A 16,135-nucleotide genomic window follows, 5' to 3' on the forward strand; every position below is an offset into this window, starting at 1 on the left:
TCAAGCAATTTCCACAAGCGTGGTTTGGAAGATTTGCAAAATCATGATTGCTATGTGCTAAAAAAAAAATCAAGGGACTCATACACTCTTCATTAAACATTCGATTTCAAGGGGAGTTACAACACTTCTAGATTACATGGATGATATATTATGACAGATGATGACAATAAAAAAAACAGCTTTCAAATCACTGCTTGTCAAAAGAGTTCGAGGTCAAAGCCCTTGGAAGACTAAGATACTTCGCTGGAATTGAGGTTGCTCAGACCAGTAAAGGAATCTTCATTTCCCAACAAAAGTACGTGTTGGATTTATTGAAGGATACCAGTAAGATGGCGTGCAAACTAATTGCCATTGCAATTAATCCGAATCTCAAGCTTAGACAAGATGAAGAAGATGTTGCAGTAGACAGAGAGATGTATCAATGTCTAGTGGGAAAGCTTATCTATCTCATACGAAACCAGACATAGCATATGTTGTGAGCATGGTTAATCAATTCACGCACAGCCCAAAATAAGTTCGTCCACATGCAACAACCAGGATCTTGCAGTATCTCAAACGAACAACATGGAATTTTATTTAGAACAAATGGAGGACTCACTCTCGAGGAGTATATAGATGCTAATTATGTGGGGATCTCTTATTGATAGAAGGTCAACCTCTGGATATTGTATTTTTCTTAGAGGTAACTTCATGACATGGAGAAGTAAGAAGCAAAATGTGGTAGCATATTAAGTTCAGAAGCTGAATTTCGAGCAATGGCTCAAGGTCTATGAACTACTCCACATTTTAGAAGAATTGAAGATTAAGTGGGATGTTCCTATAAGACTGTATTATGATAATAAGTCAGCAATTTGCGTAGCTCAAAATCCAGTTCAACACTATCAAACAAAACACATTGAGATTGACAAGCATTTCATAAAGGAGAAGCTGGAGAGTAGATTGATTTGCACCCCTTATGTGTCTACACATGGACAACTTGCAGATGTGTTTACTAAAGGGTTAAATAGTTCAGTCTTTGAGAGCTTTGTATTCAAGCTAGGAATGGAATATGCCTATTCACTAGCTTGAGAGGGAGTGTTGGAGAAAACGATAGAAAAGTCATAAATTAGGAGGCTGCAAATTAGGAAAGTTATTTTTAGTAGTTACTCATAATTAGGAGGATTTTTTCCCTGATTTGTTAGAATATTTTCCGATTATTAGGTTTCAATAAATTATGGGATTAAGTTAGGATTAATGTGTGTGTATATGTGCTGCCGGTTGTATTCCAAAAATTAAGAAAGAAAAAACTTATAATTCTTCTCACAATTCTGTCAGAAACCTCTCAACCAACTATAATATATGAAACCATTTATCATAATATCTCCATCCTCCCTACCATTATTATAACCTTCAACACGGCAAAGAAAATATAATGGCGAGAGTATATGGGAGCAGCTTGAAAACAGTAAATTTGGTGATCAAAATTGAAATACAGGAGAAGAAAAAAGTGAAGTGAAAGAGCAAAAGAAAATAGCATTCAATTCAAGCTAGCAAACTTTCAAGAGGAAGAAAAAATTCAAAATAAACCCATGAAGAATCAGGTTAACAAGTCTGGCATATTCCATTCTTGTTCTACTTTTCACTAGGCAGTGGTTCATATATATAGCCCGCGTTGTCATTGTACCCTCAACACGTCACTCCAAGGTGTTCAAAAAGTCAAGAAAATGAAGTGTTGGGTTAACTTTCATGGTGAAATTCTTGTCTTGCATAAAGAAATTGTGTTTTTTTTTAATCTAAAATAATAATAAAAAAATCTCGAATTAAATAACATTACTAAAAATTGAGTAGGAAATAAGCAAGATAATGTTGTAATTTCGTAAAAGACAAATACAAAGCAGTATACACAAAGGCCGTTTTAGGAGCTGCTATCTATTCCTTGATTTCTTGTGTCACCTAAATGATTGCTAATAGGCTTTTGCAGCATTTACTCATGTAATATATTGATATTTACTATTGCTTATGAAACAAAAAAGTGAATGAATGGACAACTAAAACAGATTCTGAGACCAAGATGATTTCATAGGAAACAAAGATAACCCTACTAAAATTAAGGCTACTTGAAAGGCACACTTGGGCTTTCAGTCCAAACAAACTCAACTACGTTATATACCTTGATGTAAGACAACATCACCTAAATTGCAAAATAGCTATAAATAAACAAATAGAATGGATGGCAAGTTAAATTGTCATAAATCACTTAACTAAATTCATGATAATCAATAAGTTACGAAGGATAACTTACACGATGAAAAATATAGCAGAGACACTCAGGCATGAACCGAATATTTGAAGCTTCACCCCAAATAAGAAAATATAAACCAATGTAAAGAAGCTCCACCCTCTGTGTTGCTGCATCATTTGGAAACCTGCATAAGTAAAACGAACATGTGATGTTTTATACAGGTTGCAAAACCCTATATCTATCAACTTGCAAGAAATGTGTTTGGGTGTTTCTTATAGAGATTCCACCAAGATGCTTTTATTATCTAGCCGATCAAAATAAAGGACAACGGTTGTAGCATGTTGAAAGATGGCATGAGATTGTGGGGGCACGTGCATGTTTTAGAAGCTCCACCTAGGTTACTATATCAATAGCTGATGCCAAAGAAGGTTTTAAGTAGACTTATAGATAGAACAAGACATTGTTGTATTTCATGAATACATATCCTAAGGAGAAAAATGGTAACTACCACAATAATGATTTATTGCATTAGGGGGTTGGACAAAATTCTAAGAGGATCTCCTCTAAGAAAAACTACAATACACAACTGGCTTTCAGATTAATTAAACAGTTGAACCATGGTTTCGTAGTGTTATGCATAATTGCATATTTATAATAATATAACAAAATTAATTACTTTTGCAAATGTATACATACAACAACAACCAAAAAAAAAAATCCCAAAGCTATGTGATAGTCCACCTGCATAAAACATTTATGCTATCGACGCTAATCGCAACATGTTACAATGCATATGCAATAAATTTCAACTATAGCACAATACTTACTTACATCATCATGTTAAATATCATTTACTTAATACCTGTGGATTACGTAAAAGAACAAAAATGTAGTTTTTTTTATATATATACTTACAAATGATCTAGATCCAGTTATGTGGTTTGAATTTCCCACTTGGAATTTCAATTATTAATGAACCGGTTGGTGAGGATCATACATAAATCCTACATATGTAAATATTCTCCAAAGGATAATTGGCAACCGCCATAAATGAAGTATACAAGTAAAATTCTATAATTTTCATCCTGTTGGACTGTATTAGAGTGTTATCTTACGTATTTGTATTATAGTAGGTCGATCTCTATTTTAGATTGTTACTTCATATAGTTATATCCTACCATAGATGGCAACCTTTCTTGCACATTGTTACTTGATATAGTTGTATCCTAACGCAGATGAGCATCCTCTCATGTAACCTCTATATATTTAGGACAAGGCCCTATAGTAATTAACCTAGTTCATATTCTTTATTCCTAATATGCTTTCAGAGCTATTGTTTACTCCGTTCTTAATATCATGTATGTGCTTAAATATGTACATATATAAGCATGTTGTTTTTATACATCTATGTATGAGAAAGGAAGATTGGAACCAATCGAGCCCATCGAGTGCTACTTACTTGAGGTTATGCTGAATGTGCAGATAGTGACACCATGAACGGTAATTCTTGAATACCTTATCCATTAAATATGTCACAGTTCGACTAGCCAACTGTCAAAAGCAGAAGTTTGAAGCATAATCCATTAAGAACTAAGAAAAAAGAAAATTATGAAATAAGAATTCTTCAAATGACCCTTGAATCAAAATAGAGCATTACCAGTGAATACTCTTCATCCGGCCTACTCCTACTGTCAATGTTAGCAAGAAGGAAGATCAAGTGTTCTCTTTGATTCTCCACGTTCCCTTTCTTTAACCCACAACCAAAGTGTTCACAAAGTGAGAAAACACAGACCATATGTTCTACTTCCATAAAATCAACTAACGTACTCAAAATAAAAAATTAAAAAAAGTGCATTAAACATTTATAAAAACATGTAAAGGAAATTAAACAAAAAAAGGTCTAATACTTGAAATCCAAAGATTGCCCCAAGCCAATCAAGTAAATCATGAATGACAGTCCCGTTATTTCCAGGCATTGAGGATCCATCAACTCTCTGCCGAACATTCTCTGTTGGTTGTATCCTGAGTTTTGGGAGATTATCAATATCGCGGAGAGCATTAACTGCTGCTTTTATCTGTATCATCAAGTGAATAAAAACAGTATACGCAAGAGGTAGTTTAAATTAAAAAGAAATAGAAAATAAAAGAAAGCTTGTAAAACAAGTAAACTTAAAGTCAATAATTAACACCTCTGGAAGTTCCATAATGGGAGGAACAGCACCAGAAACATTAAGAGGAAGAATGTTATAAGGAGCATACTGAACTTTCTTTCTTGCAACTTCCTCAGCAAATTTAAATATCTGCAAGTGAAATATGAAGCTACCTTATTTCACTTGAAATAACAATTAGCAGTACAACAACATCAGAAATATGAACTTAAAATATGATGTGAGATGAACCTTCTTATCAACTTTCTCTATGGGTATCAAAGCTTTCATTAAATCATAAAGAACTGACGCAATCTGGTAATGCTTTGCCATCTCCTCACTGAGAAGTTTCATGAAATCAAGAAAGCAGTCAAAATAAGCCGAGAAATGTATTTTATAATAACATTTGCAGATTTGGCTGTTTTGTAATAAGTCTTACGGCTTTTTTCTGGAAGGGTCCTTGACAAATTCATCATAATACCACTGATAGAATAATTGGATTTCTTCTGAATTACTTCCAGCAAACCGTGGTTTGGTCTCTACTTCTTCCTGCAACCAGTAAAAACTGTTTATGGTTCATTCATATAAACAAACAATTGATGTTATCAGAGAATCCCAAACTCCTAACAACAAACCCAATGAAAACATGTAACATGAGAACCTCAACTGATCCCATGTGTTTCATTGGTTACACCAGCAGCAAATAAATACCACTAGAATGCCGCATACAAGATGAGTCTATTTAACATGTTTAGCAGGTAATAATGACAACAACAGAACACATCAAGTCGACATGAAATTTATGAATAAGATGATGCCATTAACTTTCTTGAGGTCAATTTTATTTCATATTGCTTGAAAAGCATAACATTTAGGATATTTTCTCACAGAATCTGGATTTTCAGCTTAAATGATCTACAGTATAAGGTCTGTTCATCCTATTTTAACTGGGTCATTTAGCAGGTGCACTTTGGATCATCCAAACTAAGCCAAACCAGAAATAACAGAAAGTTGTACTAAAATAGTGGATAAACTTTCTCTTATTTTAAACCACCACTGGTGATTTAATGGATAGATGTGAATTACATCATGATAAGAGGAAAATTAATTCAAAAATGTTAACATAAACATCCAACAACCTTAAACGGACCACATAAGATACTCCTCCAGGTATCTATTACTTCTTGATTTGTCTCAATTTTCTGAAGACTATATTATATGAGCTATTCACAGCATAAAGAAGGTCAAAAGTTCAGGCAATTTCATCAAATAATATACAGAAAATTTGAGTTATTCATCCATGTATGTGCCATTAATTTACAGTACTACAGGATGCATTCATTAATAAGCTTTACTAGAAGTTTTCACAATGCTCGTCTAAGATATAAGGGGAACAACTTACTACCCAACCATCAACATTTTTCATTTAAGTAAACAGAAACCAACATAGGCTGTTAAATATACCTCAAATTCAAGAAAGCTCGACTTAAGACAATTTAATCTACTGGCCTAATATGTGTTTATCCAAAGTTATGCCATGCTCCAAAAGCCAGCAGCAACCACAGAGCATCAACACCAATAGATGTTAGCAAACCTTATTGTGTATGACTCTGGATATTAACCACTACTCTGTGGCATATGACATATATGTCGAACATATTCAAATACGTTTGTATGAACAAAGTGCATTAATAGATAAAACCTTGAACTGAACATTTTGTGAATACCAAAACAAAAAGAGACATTATTAGAATTTCCCCGAGTGATACTTTCACCTTTTCTAGCCTATGCAACAGATATGTTTTGAACTGACGAACACCACGTCCACTTGATAAGGGATCTAGCTTTTGAGTCTGCTCCAACGCATGAAAACGACCTGATATGAGGTTAACACAACTCTCAGGAGCAAATCATCTTCAATTTTAATCCATGCAATATCACATTGGCAATTTGACTAATTGCAAGGAAACAAATTTCTTTCAATTCCATCAATGACTAGATGTAGCTCAATAAGTAGAACCTGCGAATGCATATTATGCAAGTAAAAGTTTCAAAACAAAAAAGAGCTACACAGCAGCCCAAACCCAATTAGCATACCACATGCATGTCATTAAGTAAAAAGACTTCTGCCTAGGGCTACCAATGATGGCCGATAGTAGTAGCATCAGTATGAATGGCGCTTCATACTTGAGAGCCTTTTCAAGTCACAAAGGATTTAGACAAGGCATTTGGTTCACAATGTGTAACTTGTAATTCCACACACAACAATAATACACGTGTTTTGATATATGTCATTGTAACTCTATCTATGATCCCTTTCACTCATCACTGTAATAGTCCACTGGTGCAATGTAATGAAATAGATATATGTTGCAAATCACCTTCTTTAAGCAAATGAATGTCCTGATGCTGTTCCAACAAACACTCTCAAACAACTTTACAATAGTAAAACAAGGGGAGACTTGCAACTTAGAATCGTCCTAATATATCTGTTAGTCCGAGAGTTGTGTATGGCTTCATACTTGTGGTGCAGTTCAGGTTTTATTATTAGCATGAGAGTCTAATTCTTTTAAAAGAATAATAAAATTCTATAGTTTTGCAAGGATTTATAAAAAAAATAAAAATAAATAAAAAAGCAAAATCCTAACGCTGGTTGCATACATTATAAATTTAAAAATAAATAACTTAAAAGTAAAGCATACAAAAATAAGGTTTACGCAGGAGAATGACCATATAAATGCAGTAAGGCATAATGTCTAAAGAAATTCATATTATTCATTTTCTTTGTCAGTTAAAAAAATTTACATATTAGTCCACTCATTTAAAAATTTCAAATAACATCTCTCTTTTTCGTTTCATTTATATAGAATGCTAGAGACTGATTTTTTTGATAAAAAAATTTTCTATTTTTGTAAAAACAAAACTTGGAGGCAAGTTTGCGGAGCCGGACTAGATTGTCATCCCATAAACCAAAGCTAACATTTTGCCACTTAATTAGTATATGGAATTCATGATTAGCATGAATGCAAAAATCATAAGAGTTTCAGTCACCAAAGCAAAAAGCACGTAATGAAGGAAAGAGCTCACATAGATAAGCAACTCTGGGATTAAGTTCCTGGATGTCATTGGCGACACGGAGAATGGGGGCGATGGGGGCGAGAGAAGAAGGCACCAACAAGTTTTCATCATCAACCATATCCATCATCGTCGCCGTCCTAGTCATCTTCCTAGACGGCGCCTTCGCAACAGGCACATCCCCTTTGGTACCACTACTGCTCGCCATTCCGAGAACTCCTCCTAGTGGCGCAGGAGGATGAACGGGGATGAAGAAGAGCAAGCACAATGGTGTGACCACTCTCTCTTTCTTGGTTTTTTATTTGGCTCAAGGGCTTCTTCTACTGCTGCTTTTTGCTTTTTCTTTTTCTCTTCTTTTTCTTTGAATACTGATTTGCTTTTGCCATCCCTCATTTGCAAGCAAGGAATGAAGGACATCTTCCTTCCTTTTTTCTTCTTTTTCTCTTTTTGGAGGAGGAGGAGGAGAAGGAGGAAGGAGAAAGGAGGAGATGAGGTAAGGGAGCTTCAATTGGAGCTATCTCTTCTTGCAAGTAGGGAATCAATTCGAACTTGAGAGCTTCTTGGGAACGTTGTTCCATGACCATGAGTGCTTTGGTTTTGTATGCTTTTTCTTTGTTTCTTTTTTTAACTTCTTTTCAGCCTCTTCTTGTTGTTGTTCATCCTGGTGTTTTGTCCGTTGGGGTTAACTTCTCCTGCAAGGCATTTATCTGGATTGGATAAATTGGGAAATATGGAGGGGCTTGATGCAAATGGAAAGCATGGGTCACGCTTAGGGGTGGCAATAATCTGTCCGGGACCCGCCGGGCCCGAATAAAAAGGGTTTGGACATAAGGTTTTAGAATCTGGTAGGGTCCCGGGACATCGGGCTAGTTGTCCGGTTTGAAATCCAGGTCAGGGTCCGACATAAAATTCGGACAACCGTGCTTTTTAACCCATAAAACTTTAAAAAGCCTCACAACCCTAGCGCATTTTGTTTTAAAGCTCATTCTTCAAAAAACTTTAAACATCTATTGTTTCTATTAAGACTTAGATTTTTTTCTATAATTTGAGTTGAGTTTTGGATTATTAATGTTTTTGCATTTAATGTAAATTAAATTATTTTTTGTATAATTTAATATTTGAGCTGACTTAAAAAAATAACTTATAAATTCGGACAAATTTAGACATCCGGACAACCCGGTTTTAAAATAAACCCGGGTTTGGACATCTAAGTTTGTCCGGATTTAAAACCCGTACGGGTCCCGGATCTGAGTTTTTCTATTTATATTAGTAGTTGTCCGGACCCGGTTTTGTCCGTACCCGAATTTTTGCCACCCCTAGTCACGCTTATTTAACCATGTAAAAATTTACGCAATTTAAACAAATATATCAACTCGAATCTTTGTGAATGTAAATAAACACCCGCTAACCTGCCTTCTTTTAAGGCTTTTAATATTTCGCCTAGAGCTAAAGACATAGCTCCAAATCAAGGTGTCAAAATAATAATAATAATAATAATAATGTTTATATATATATATATATATATATGAGGCTGTGTATTCTAATAACGTCTATAAATTGAAAAAATACTAATATCTTCAAGCTTCCAATGGCCCCAAAATCTCTCATTCCTCTCGTTTACTAAAATACCCCTTATTGATTCTCTCTCCCCTCTCTCTCTCTCTCTCTCTCTCTCTGACTCTTTTGTCTTATTTTTTTATATCCACAGATAACTTATTATATATATATATATATATATATATATGTATATATTTATCCAAAAACCTCTTTTATGCAAGTGTAGGTTTCATTTTGCTCAATCGAGTTTGAACAAATAAATGACCGCAACTAGCAATAGGCTCAATAAAATTTGACATTTTTTTAATAAAATAAAAATATATAAATATCAGATAGTTTGATTGATTGAATTATAGAATAAAAAAATTGGCAAGGCATGTTCTAAAAATTATAAATTTTTCTTATATACTTCTCCTGTTGATATAAAATAATTGTAGCTTATAAATTTTATTATTAAGAATTATATATATATGGTTTTAAATTTCTAAACCAGTTCTAAAAACTTGGAACAAATTGGTATCACCTTGAAGATACATTTAGATGTTTTAATTAAATGTTTATAGAAACAAACTATTTGGGGTTGGGACGGGCAAACACAATACTTTAAAAGGTTAAATATATATATATATATAATAAAAAGTATTTTTAGAAGTTTGTAAGAGCTTCTCCAACCCAATTCTAAATGTAGAGTTTTGCAACAAAACTGGCGCAGGATTTGGTCCAATCCGGCGTCAAATCCTGCGCCAGATTTGTGCAATGCTACAGTGGTGCGCAACATGTAGCGCACCACCGTATGCTGACTGCTTATTTCTTTTTATTTATTTTTTTCAGTTTTCATTTTGATTTTTTTTTCTTTTTTTTACAGTTTTATTTTTTGTTTTTTTTATTTTTTCAGTTTTATTTTTCAGTTTAATTTTTTTATTTTTTCAGTTTATTATTTATTTATTTTTATTTTTTTCGGGTTTTCAGTTTTAATTTTTCGTTAATTATTTTTTATTTTTTTAGATTATTATTTATCTTTTTTTATCCTTTTTGATTTTTTAGTTTTAATTTTCAGTTTATTTTTGTTATTTTTTCAGTTTATTATTTATCTTTTTTTGGTTTTTTAGTTTTAATTTTCAGCTTATTTTTTTATCTTTTATTTATTTATTTTTTCTTTCTTATAAAATTTATATTTATAATTTATATTTTAATTAAATTAAATAGTTTATAATTTAAGATTGTATTTTTCAATTAATAAAAAATAAAAAATTAACGAAAATAATACAGGAAATATAACTTCATTAAAATTAACGAAAATTACACGAACAATAAAATAAAAACATAGAAAATAGTCATAACATAGATTATCATCGATAGCAATAAGAAAAAAAAATCACAACACACAAAATACAATTAATGAAAGCTGAAGTAGATGGGTCTAATAATCTGGTATGTTATCGCCACTTCCACCAATATTGACAAAGATATCACTAAACATGTTAGATCCAGAAGGGGGTGGTGGTTGAAAATATCATTTTTCTCAGAAAATTTCTTGTTGTTGTGCTTGTATACAAGCACGAATATTTGGATCGACTATAAATTCAAGTCTCGCGATCAAAAATGTGTTGTTTTTCATCGATGGTCGCTGGTTTGTATGTTATGTTTTTTTATTAAATAATTAATGTAATGTAATGTTTGTATTTATATTTGTAGTTTATCAATCAAATTTTTATATTTAATAAATATTTATAAAAAATATAAAAATAAAATTTATATTTTAAAATAATATAATATTTAAATTCAATGGTTAAAAGTGAAAAAATTAAAGATGATTAAATTTATTACTAGTATGAATATAAAAGTGTGAAGTGAGAAGAATATTCTTAGAATATTCTATTTTAGAGTTAAAAATAGGGATGATGATTGGAGGAATTTTTACTGTAGCAGCTGTATTTTTGTGTACTGAAGCGCCAAATATAGAGTTTTGGGTTGGAGATGGCCTAAACAACCCTGCACATAATAAGCTGCTCAACAATTCCTACCTATAAGATTTCCTAATCCCACATGAACCCAAAAGAAAAACAAATGATTTTTCTGGACTTGTTCAAGTCACAATTTAGAAAAAGAAAATCATGATGGCAGTGGGGGCCCTGCACAATTTTTATAAGGTTATCATGGGCTTTATTCTTTACTTTTTACCATACAAAAATCATGTACTAATATCTTGATGAGGGTTCTCATTGTGAAAAGGTAGCCTGATAAGTGAAATGTGCTCATAAAAAAAAGAGCCTACATGGATCAGTATTCCAGCATAAGATAAAGAAAAGTTAACACATGAGATAAAAGAAAAAGATTTTATCCAGCTATCAGTTTTCACCATTATCTGATAAAGCTCAATTCAACTCTAATCAAGAGTTCTTAACAATGTGGCATTGAAATAACAGAGAGAGCTTCTTACCCTCTTGAGATTAGTCAGCTAATTTTCTTAGATATCAATTCAAAAGGTGAAATGTAAAGGCTGCAAATCCAAAATTATCAATCAAGATCCAGCATACAAATGATGAAGGATTTACTGAACACAGTTTTAACAGAAAGTATTAAGTGGGAACCACACAACCTAAATTCATAAAGCACCATGAGATAAATACCTGAACAATTACACTGGAAAATACATACAAGAAGCCATTTTTTTAACACTACCAATAGATCTATAAAGAGGCCTTCCACTGTTGCATTTTAAGAAAGGAATAAAACAAACACATTGGCCTAAGATTTGCATGTTTCAACTGGACAGCATCAAGCAGCTGTAATAATATAAAAAGTCAAATGCACATCTACCTTTTTCTTTTTTTTGGTCTGAACTCATGCTTCATTCAACCTATATTCCTTCTCAGGTAAAATTCATTCACAAACCAGTCCAAGTTATAGAAAGAAGGTTTTCAACAGAGGCTCCAATCAGAGTTAACAGTAGTACATGCAGTTTTTGTTGGAAACAGGTTAAAAATCTACAATAGGACTTGTTACAGGACCTAGCAGTGAGAGTTTTAGAGTTAAGTGAAGCCTAAATATAGCAAGAAATATTAGGATGACCGAACAGGAAATGTTGCATAGAAAGATAGAAGAATATCTTGGTTGATATTGTAGCATAATTATAGAAAATTTGCATGGCATATTGCAGCCTATTCATAGGACATTCACATGCTTATTACAGCCTAATTATAAAAGATTTGCATGCAAATCCTTGGCTATAGAAGGAGAGCATATGTTGTTAGCAGAAGTCGTCTTCTGAGCAATATTGTACCTATTGTAGTTTCATGGTTTCATATTTCCCAATAGCCACAAATTAGCAAAATTGTTCTTGCTCTGCAGTACAAGTCTATCCCTAAGCAATTAGGGATCTATGACTGATTTTGATAGAGGGTTCAAACGGGCTTACTCTCACATGTGGAGAAGCTATTTGTTGTCTTGAAGTCATTAAACAAACAATATCACAAAGAGTAGTTCTATCAGTGTGTCGAGCCTGCCCTCCAGCAAAAAGTAGAAATCAAGAAGAATGAACCAATGTATATTAATCACAATGATGGGAGATATTCTCTTGATACACACCTATCAATTTCTATTATATCAAGTCCCAAAATAACATTAACAAAGAGGAGTCTCCATGCTCTATAAAAATAGCTTACTGCCCTCTATAAAAATAGCTTACTGCCCTCTATAAAAATAGCTTACTGCCCAACATACGACCCAATCAAGCATTTGAAAAAAAGTTCAGATGTTGAACATGAAAGTAAGACCTCAGCATTCTCTGATAAAAGTCACCTGTGTCATTTGTGAAGCTAACTTCAACAATATCCATGCTATGCTTGGAAGAAATGGTTGTGTCCCTTAATAATTGAGGACAAGACACTAAAAGACACCCAGTTAAAGCATTTGTTTAGATGAGAAGCAAAGACCTGAAAATCCTAGAAGTAGATCAAGATGCTGGAAATATTAATCTCCTCTTTCCTTGCTGTGTGTTATACATTGGAGTAGCGGCATCACTGTGTTATAAACATCCCAATAACAGCTTGATCATCAATAGGGCGGTGGCAAATTAAGCATTTTATGTATATGGCCTGGCACTATTAGTATCTATATATGAGACCTCCAACACACACAACTACCCAAGACAAACAATTGTCTTACGAAAATCTAAATTCATATAACATAATTTCTATTTTTTTACATTATAACTGATCACCTGCTAAAGTGAAGACTCAACTTAATAGTTAATTAATAATGGTGAATGAATTTACATAAGGTACCAAAAGAGCTCTGTAAATGAAGAAAAAAAACTATCATCGAGGGCATCAATCATGATTAAAATGCTAAGGGTGACTTTCCCGATTATTACTCTACCCTGGTCATGTGCTACAAATGTATCCTCGTGATTCGAGAAAGAGATGCAACAAAAAGGGTATCATATTTCTCCAGGTTAAAGAAGTTATCAGAGAAGGTGAAGTGACTGTGAAGATTCAAGCTCTCTACAAGCCTAGTGGTAGCTGAACAAAAAGCAGGCACAAAATGATGAGCTCTGAAACCAATATGTTTGATACCTCTAAAAGGTCCAGCTTCTAGAACTCAGACCATAATCATGGAAAACATGGTGCAATACTTATCTAAGTTAGGATTCGAGAAAACTTGAATAGCAAGGATCATCTAGCAATGATAGCGGTGTAATGAATTGAACAATATAGGAGACAGCTTTTCATGAAAAACATGAGGCTTAGCGAATGGCAATAGCAGAATACCTGGGAAGTCAATGCGTTGTAAGTCATCTCTCATCTAGTAGAAAAACAGTGCTTTTTAACCAAAGACCTTACAGTCTTACATGCTGAATGGGATTAATTAATGACATAAAAAATGATGATTTTGTCACTTGACCAAATGGGGTGTTTGGATGATGATTTTTTTATCATGTGGGAAACAGAATAATGATAAGAAAATAAAGATAGTCAACCAGAATTTGTGCAGGGAGGAATCAGATTCCCACAGCAGATCTGAAGAAAAAAAATATATAATGAAATGGTAAACACACAAGCCTCCGAATTACACAAAAGAGCAGTTAGAGGACTGAACGATTTTTTTCATCTGTAAACCCCAAATTAATTGAGCCAAACAAAGTAGCAGGTGTGAGATGCATTTATTTCAAGACAAATAATTCAGGATATAAATCAATAGCCATTAATGAAGTGAACCACATCAAAGTACCAATTGTTTTCATCTGGAAAAATAAAGCATACATGATGAAAAAGATTTAATCATCAAACAAAGAGACTTAGTACCAGAAGAAAAACAGTAATTGCAGAAAGAAAAAGGCTTCCTCAACACACAACAAAGATACATTAACAAAAGGCAATACTAGGATAAACATAAACTTTAGAAAAATTCATCAAAGAAAAGAAACAGTTTAGCTTCAATATTGTCTTCATATAGCAACCACAATAGAAAAGAGGCCGCAAATTTGTCAGCAACATCACAAACCAGTATCTCCGAAAGAGAAAATTGTAACAAAAACAGCCTATATCATGGATAGCAGTAACCTAATGGATCAGACCCACCATATCACAAACCAAAATTGGAAAAGACATCTCCGTTTATGTAAACCAGATTAAGAGCTTACTGATAGGAGACAGAATCAAAAAGTAAATTCGAGTATATTCATAGCCAGACAAACAAAATACCTAACTTGCTTGCAAGACAGAAAAAGAACGGATGGTGATGATGGTGATGAGAAGAAGGAACACTTGAAAACTTACCTCTGCTTGGCATGGCGGAGATAGATCGCAGTGACCGCGGCAGCAACAGTTCCAGTCGATGCTGCAGCTGCTGCAACGACAGCCCATGAGACTTTCAAACCCTCGTGCACGTCCACCGCCATGCCATTTCCTTTGCCGTCATTTGTCACAAGATCCCTCTTCTCCGACTCTGACTGGAATCCATGAATCCGGTCCTGGAGACGGGAGTTCTCCTCTTCCAGCTCCTTCACAGCCTTCTCCAGCTCCTCCTTCCGCTTAACCTCCTGCTCTAATTCCTGCCTCGCCTTGTCTTTGTAATCCAGTAATCCATCTTCAAGAGCTCTCCCCTTCAGCTGGAGAGCCTCCATCTCGTTTTTCAAAGCCACGATCTCCGCCTCTTTCTCAGAGAGCGCCACTGCAGCCTCCTCTCTCTGCGCATTAAGGGCAGCGATCTTGGCCTCCAGACCCTCAATCCTAGCATCCAGTGCGACCTTGGAGTCGGCGACCGAGGCCATCTCGGCCTGGAGATTCTCAAGTGCTTTCTTGAGGCTCTGAGCATCTGCCTCGGAGTCTGCACTGGAGGACACCGCCGTGCCAAGGTCGTGATGCAGGCGAGAGATCTCACCCTCAAGATAGTCGGCGCGCCCCGCAAGGGCTTGCTTCTCAGCCTCAGAGCGTTCCATCTCAGCCTTCATCTCATCCTTCCAGCGCTGAAGCTCCAATCGATCCATACTCAGAGTTTGGATCTCTTCCTTTAGGGTTTTGATCACCGATGCTTCTTCTTCTTCTACTACTTCCGATTCACTCTTCTTCTTCTCGTCAAGGGCAAAGCCATTATCACCATGAAGGATCTCAACGTCTTCTCCACTGACTAGCTTAGGTTCATCGACTTCCATGGTTGGATACAGGCAACGGGCAAGGTGGTGGTTGCGGTGGTGGCGGCGCGCGGCAAAGGCAGTAGAAACCACTGGTTGGTTGCTCCGGCTCTGAAACCAAATGCAATTCGTAATCCCTACAAACGTCCTCGCTTTCCTAAAAAGAAACTCTTTTTGAAAAATAAAATATTAAGTATATACTCCTTACGTTATTTTTTATTTGTCATAAACTATTTTTTTTATTTATTATTTTTTAAATATTAAGAGATATTTATTATTTTTTTCTAAAATTACTCAATCACTTTATTTAATTCGAAAATTTAATATGAAAGATAAATATGAAGATATAAATTAAGAGTAATTTTGAAAAAATAAATAAGTTTTTATTAAATTATGTGAAATAATCAATTTTTTTAGTACGTGAAATTCGGTTATTCACGATAGATAAAAATAAACGGAGAAAGTATATATATAATACGAAAAAAACTTGTAACAAAAATA

General features: G+C 34.1%; 2 protein-coding genes across 2 annotated transcripts in view; both read right to left on the minus strand.

Annotated features, from left to right (window-relative positions):
- LOC120258439 (callose synthase 7-like) overlaps positions 1-8,085 on the minus strand; it is a 29,872-nt gene extending 21,787 nt beyond the window's left edge. The window contains 9 exon segments of the mRNA XM_039265852.1: positions 2,282-2,405; positions 3,681-3,772; positions 3,879-3,968; positions 4,129-4,296; positions 4,411-4,521; positions 4,621-4,708; positions 4,808-4,917; positions 6,144-6,244; positions 7,456-8,085. Of these exon segments, the coding sequence (XP_039121786.1) occupies positions 2,282-2,405; positions 3,681-3,772; positions 3,879-3,968; positions 4,129-4,296; positions 4,411-4,521; positions 4,621-4,708; positions 4,808-4,917; positions 6,144-6,244; positions 7,456-7,651 (1,080 nt within the window). The 5' untranslated portion in view covers positions 7,652-8,085.
- Positions 8,086-14,409: 6,324 nt separating this feature from the next.
- Positions 14,410-15,795, minus strand: LOC120257870 (cingulin-like). The gene has a single exon (XM_039265157.1). It carries the CDS (start codon positions 15,653-15,655, stop codon positions 14,777-14,779), a length of 879 nt encoding a protein of 292 aa, XP_039121091.1. The 5' UTR covers positions 15,656-15,795; the 3' UTR covers positions 14,410-14,776.
- Positions 15,796-16,135: the final 340 nt, after the last annotated feature.

This window comes from Dioscorea cayenensis, chromosome 4, assembly GCF_009730915.1.
Source record: "Dioscorea cayenensis subsp. rotundata cultivar TDr96_F1 chromosome 4, TDr96_F1_v2_PseudoChromosome.rev07_lg8_w22 25.fasta, whole genome shotgun sequence".
NCBI classification, from domain to species: Eukaryota; Viridiplantae; Streptophyta; class Magnoliopsida; order Dioscoreales; family Dioscoreaceae; genus Dioscorea; species Dioscorea cayenensis.

Coding starts and splice junctions, on each gene's coding strand:
- LOC120257870 (XM_039265157.1), bottom strand. CDS start 15,655: ATGGAAGTCGATGAACCTAAGCTAGTCAGTGGAGAAGACGTTGAGATC.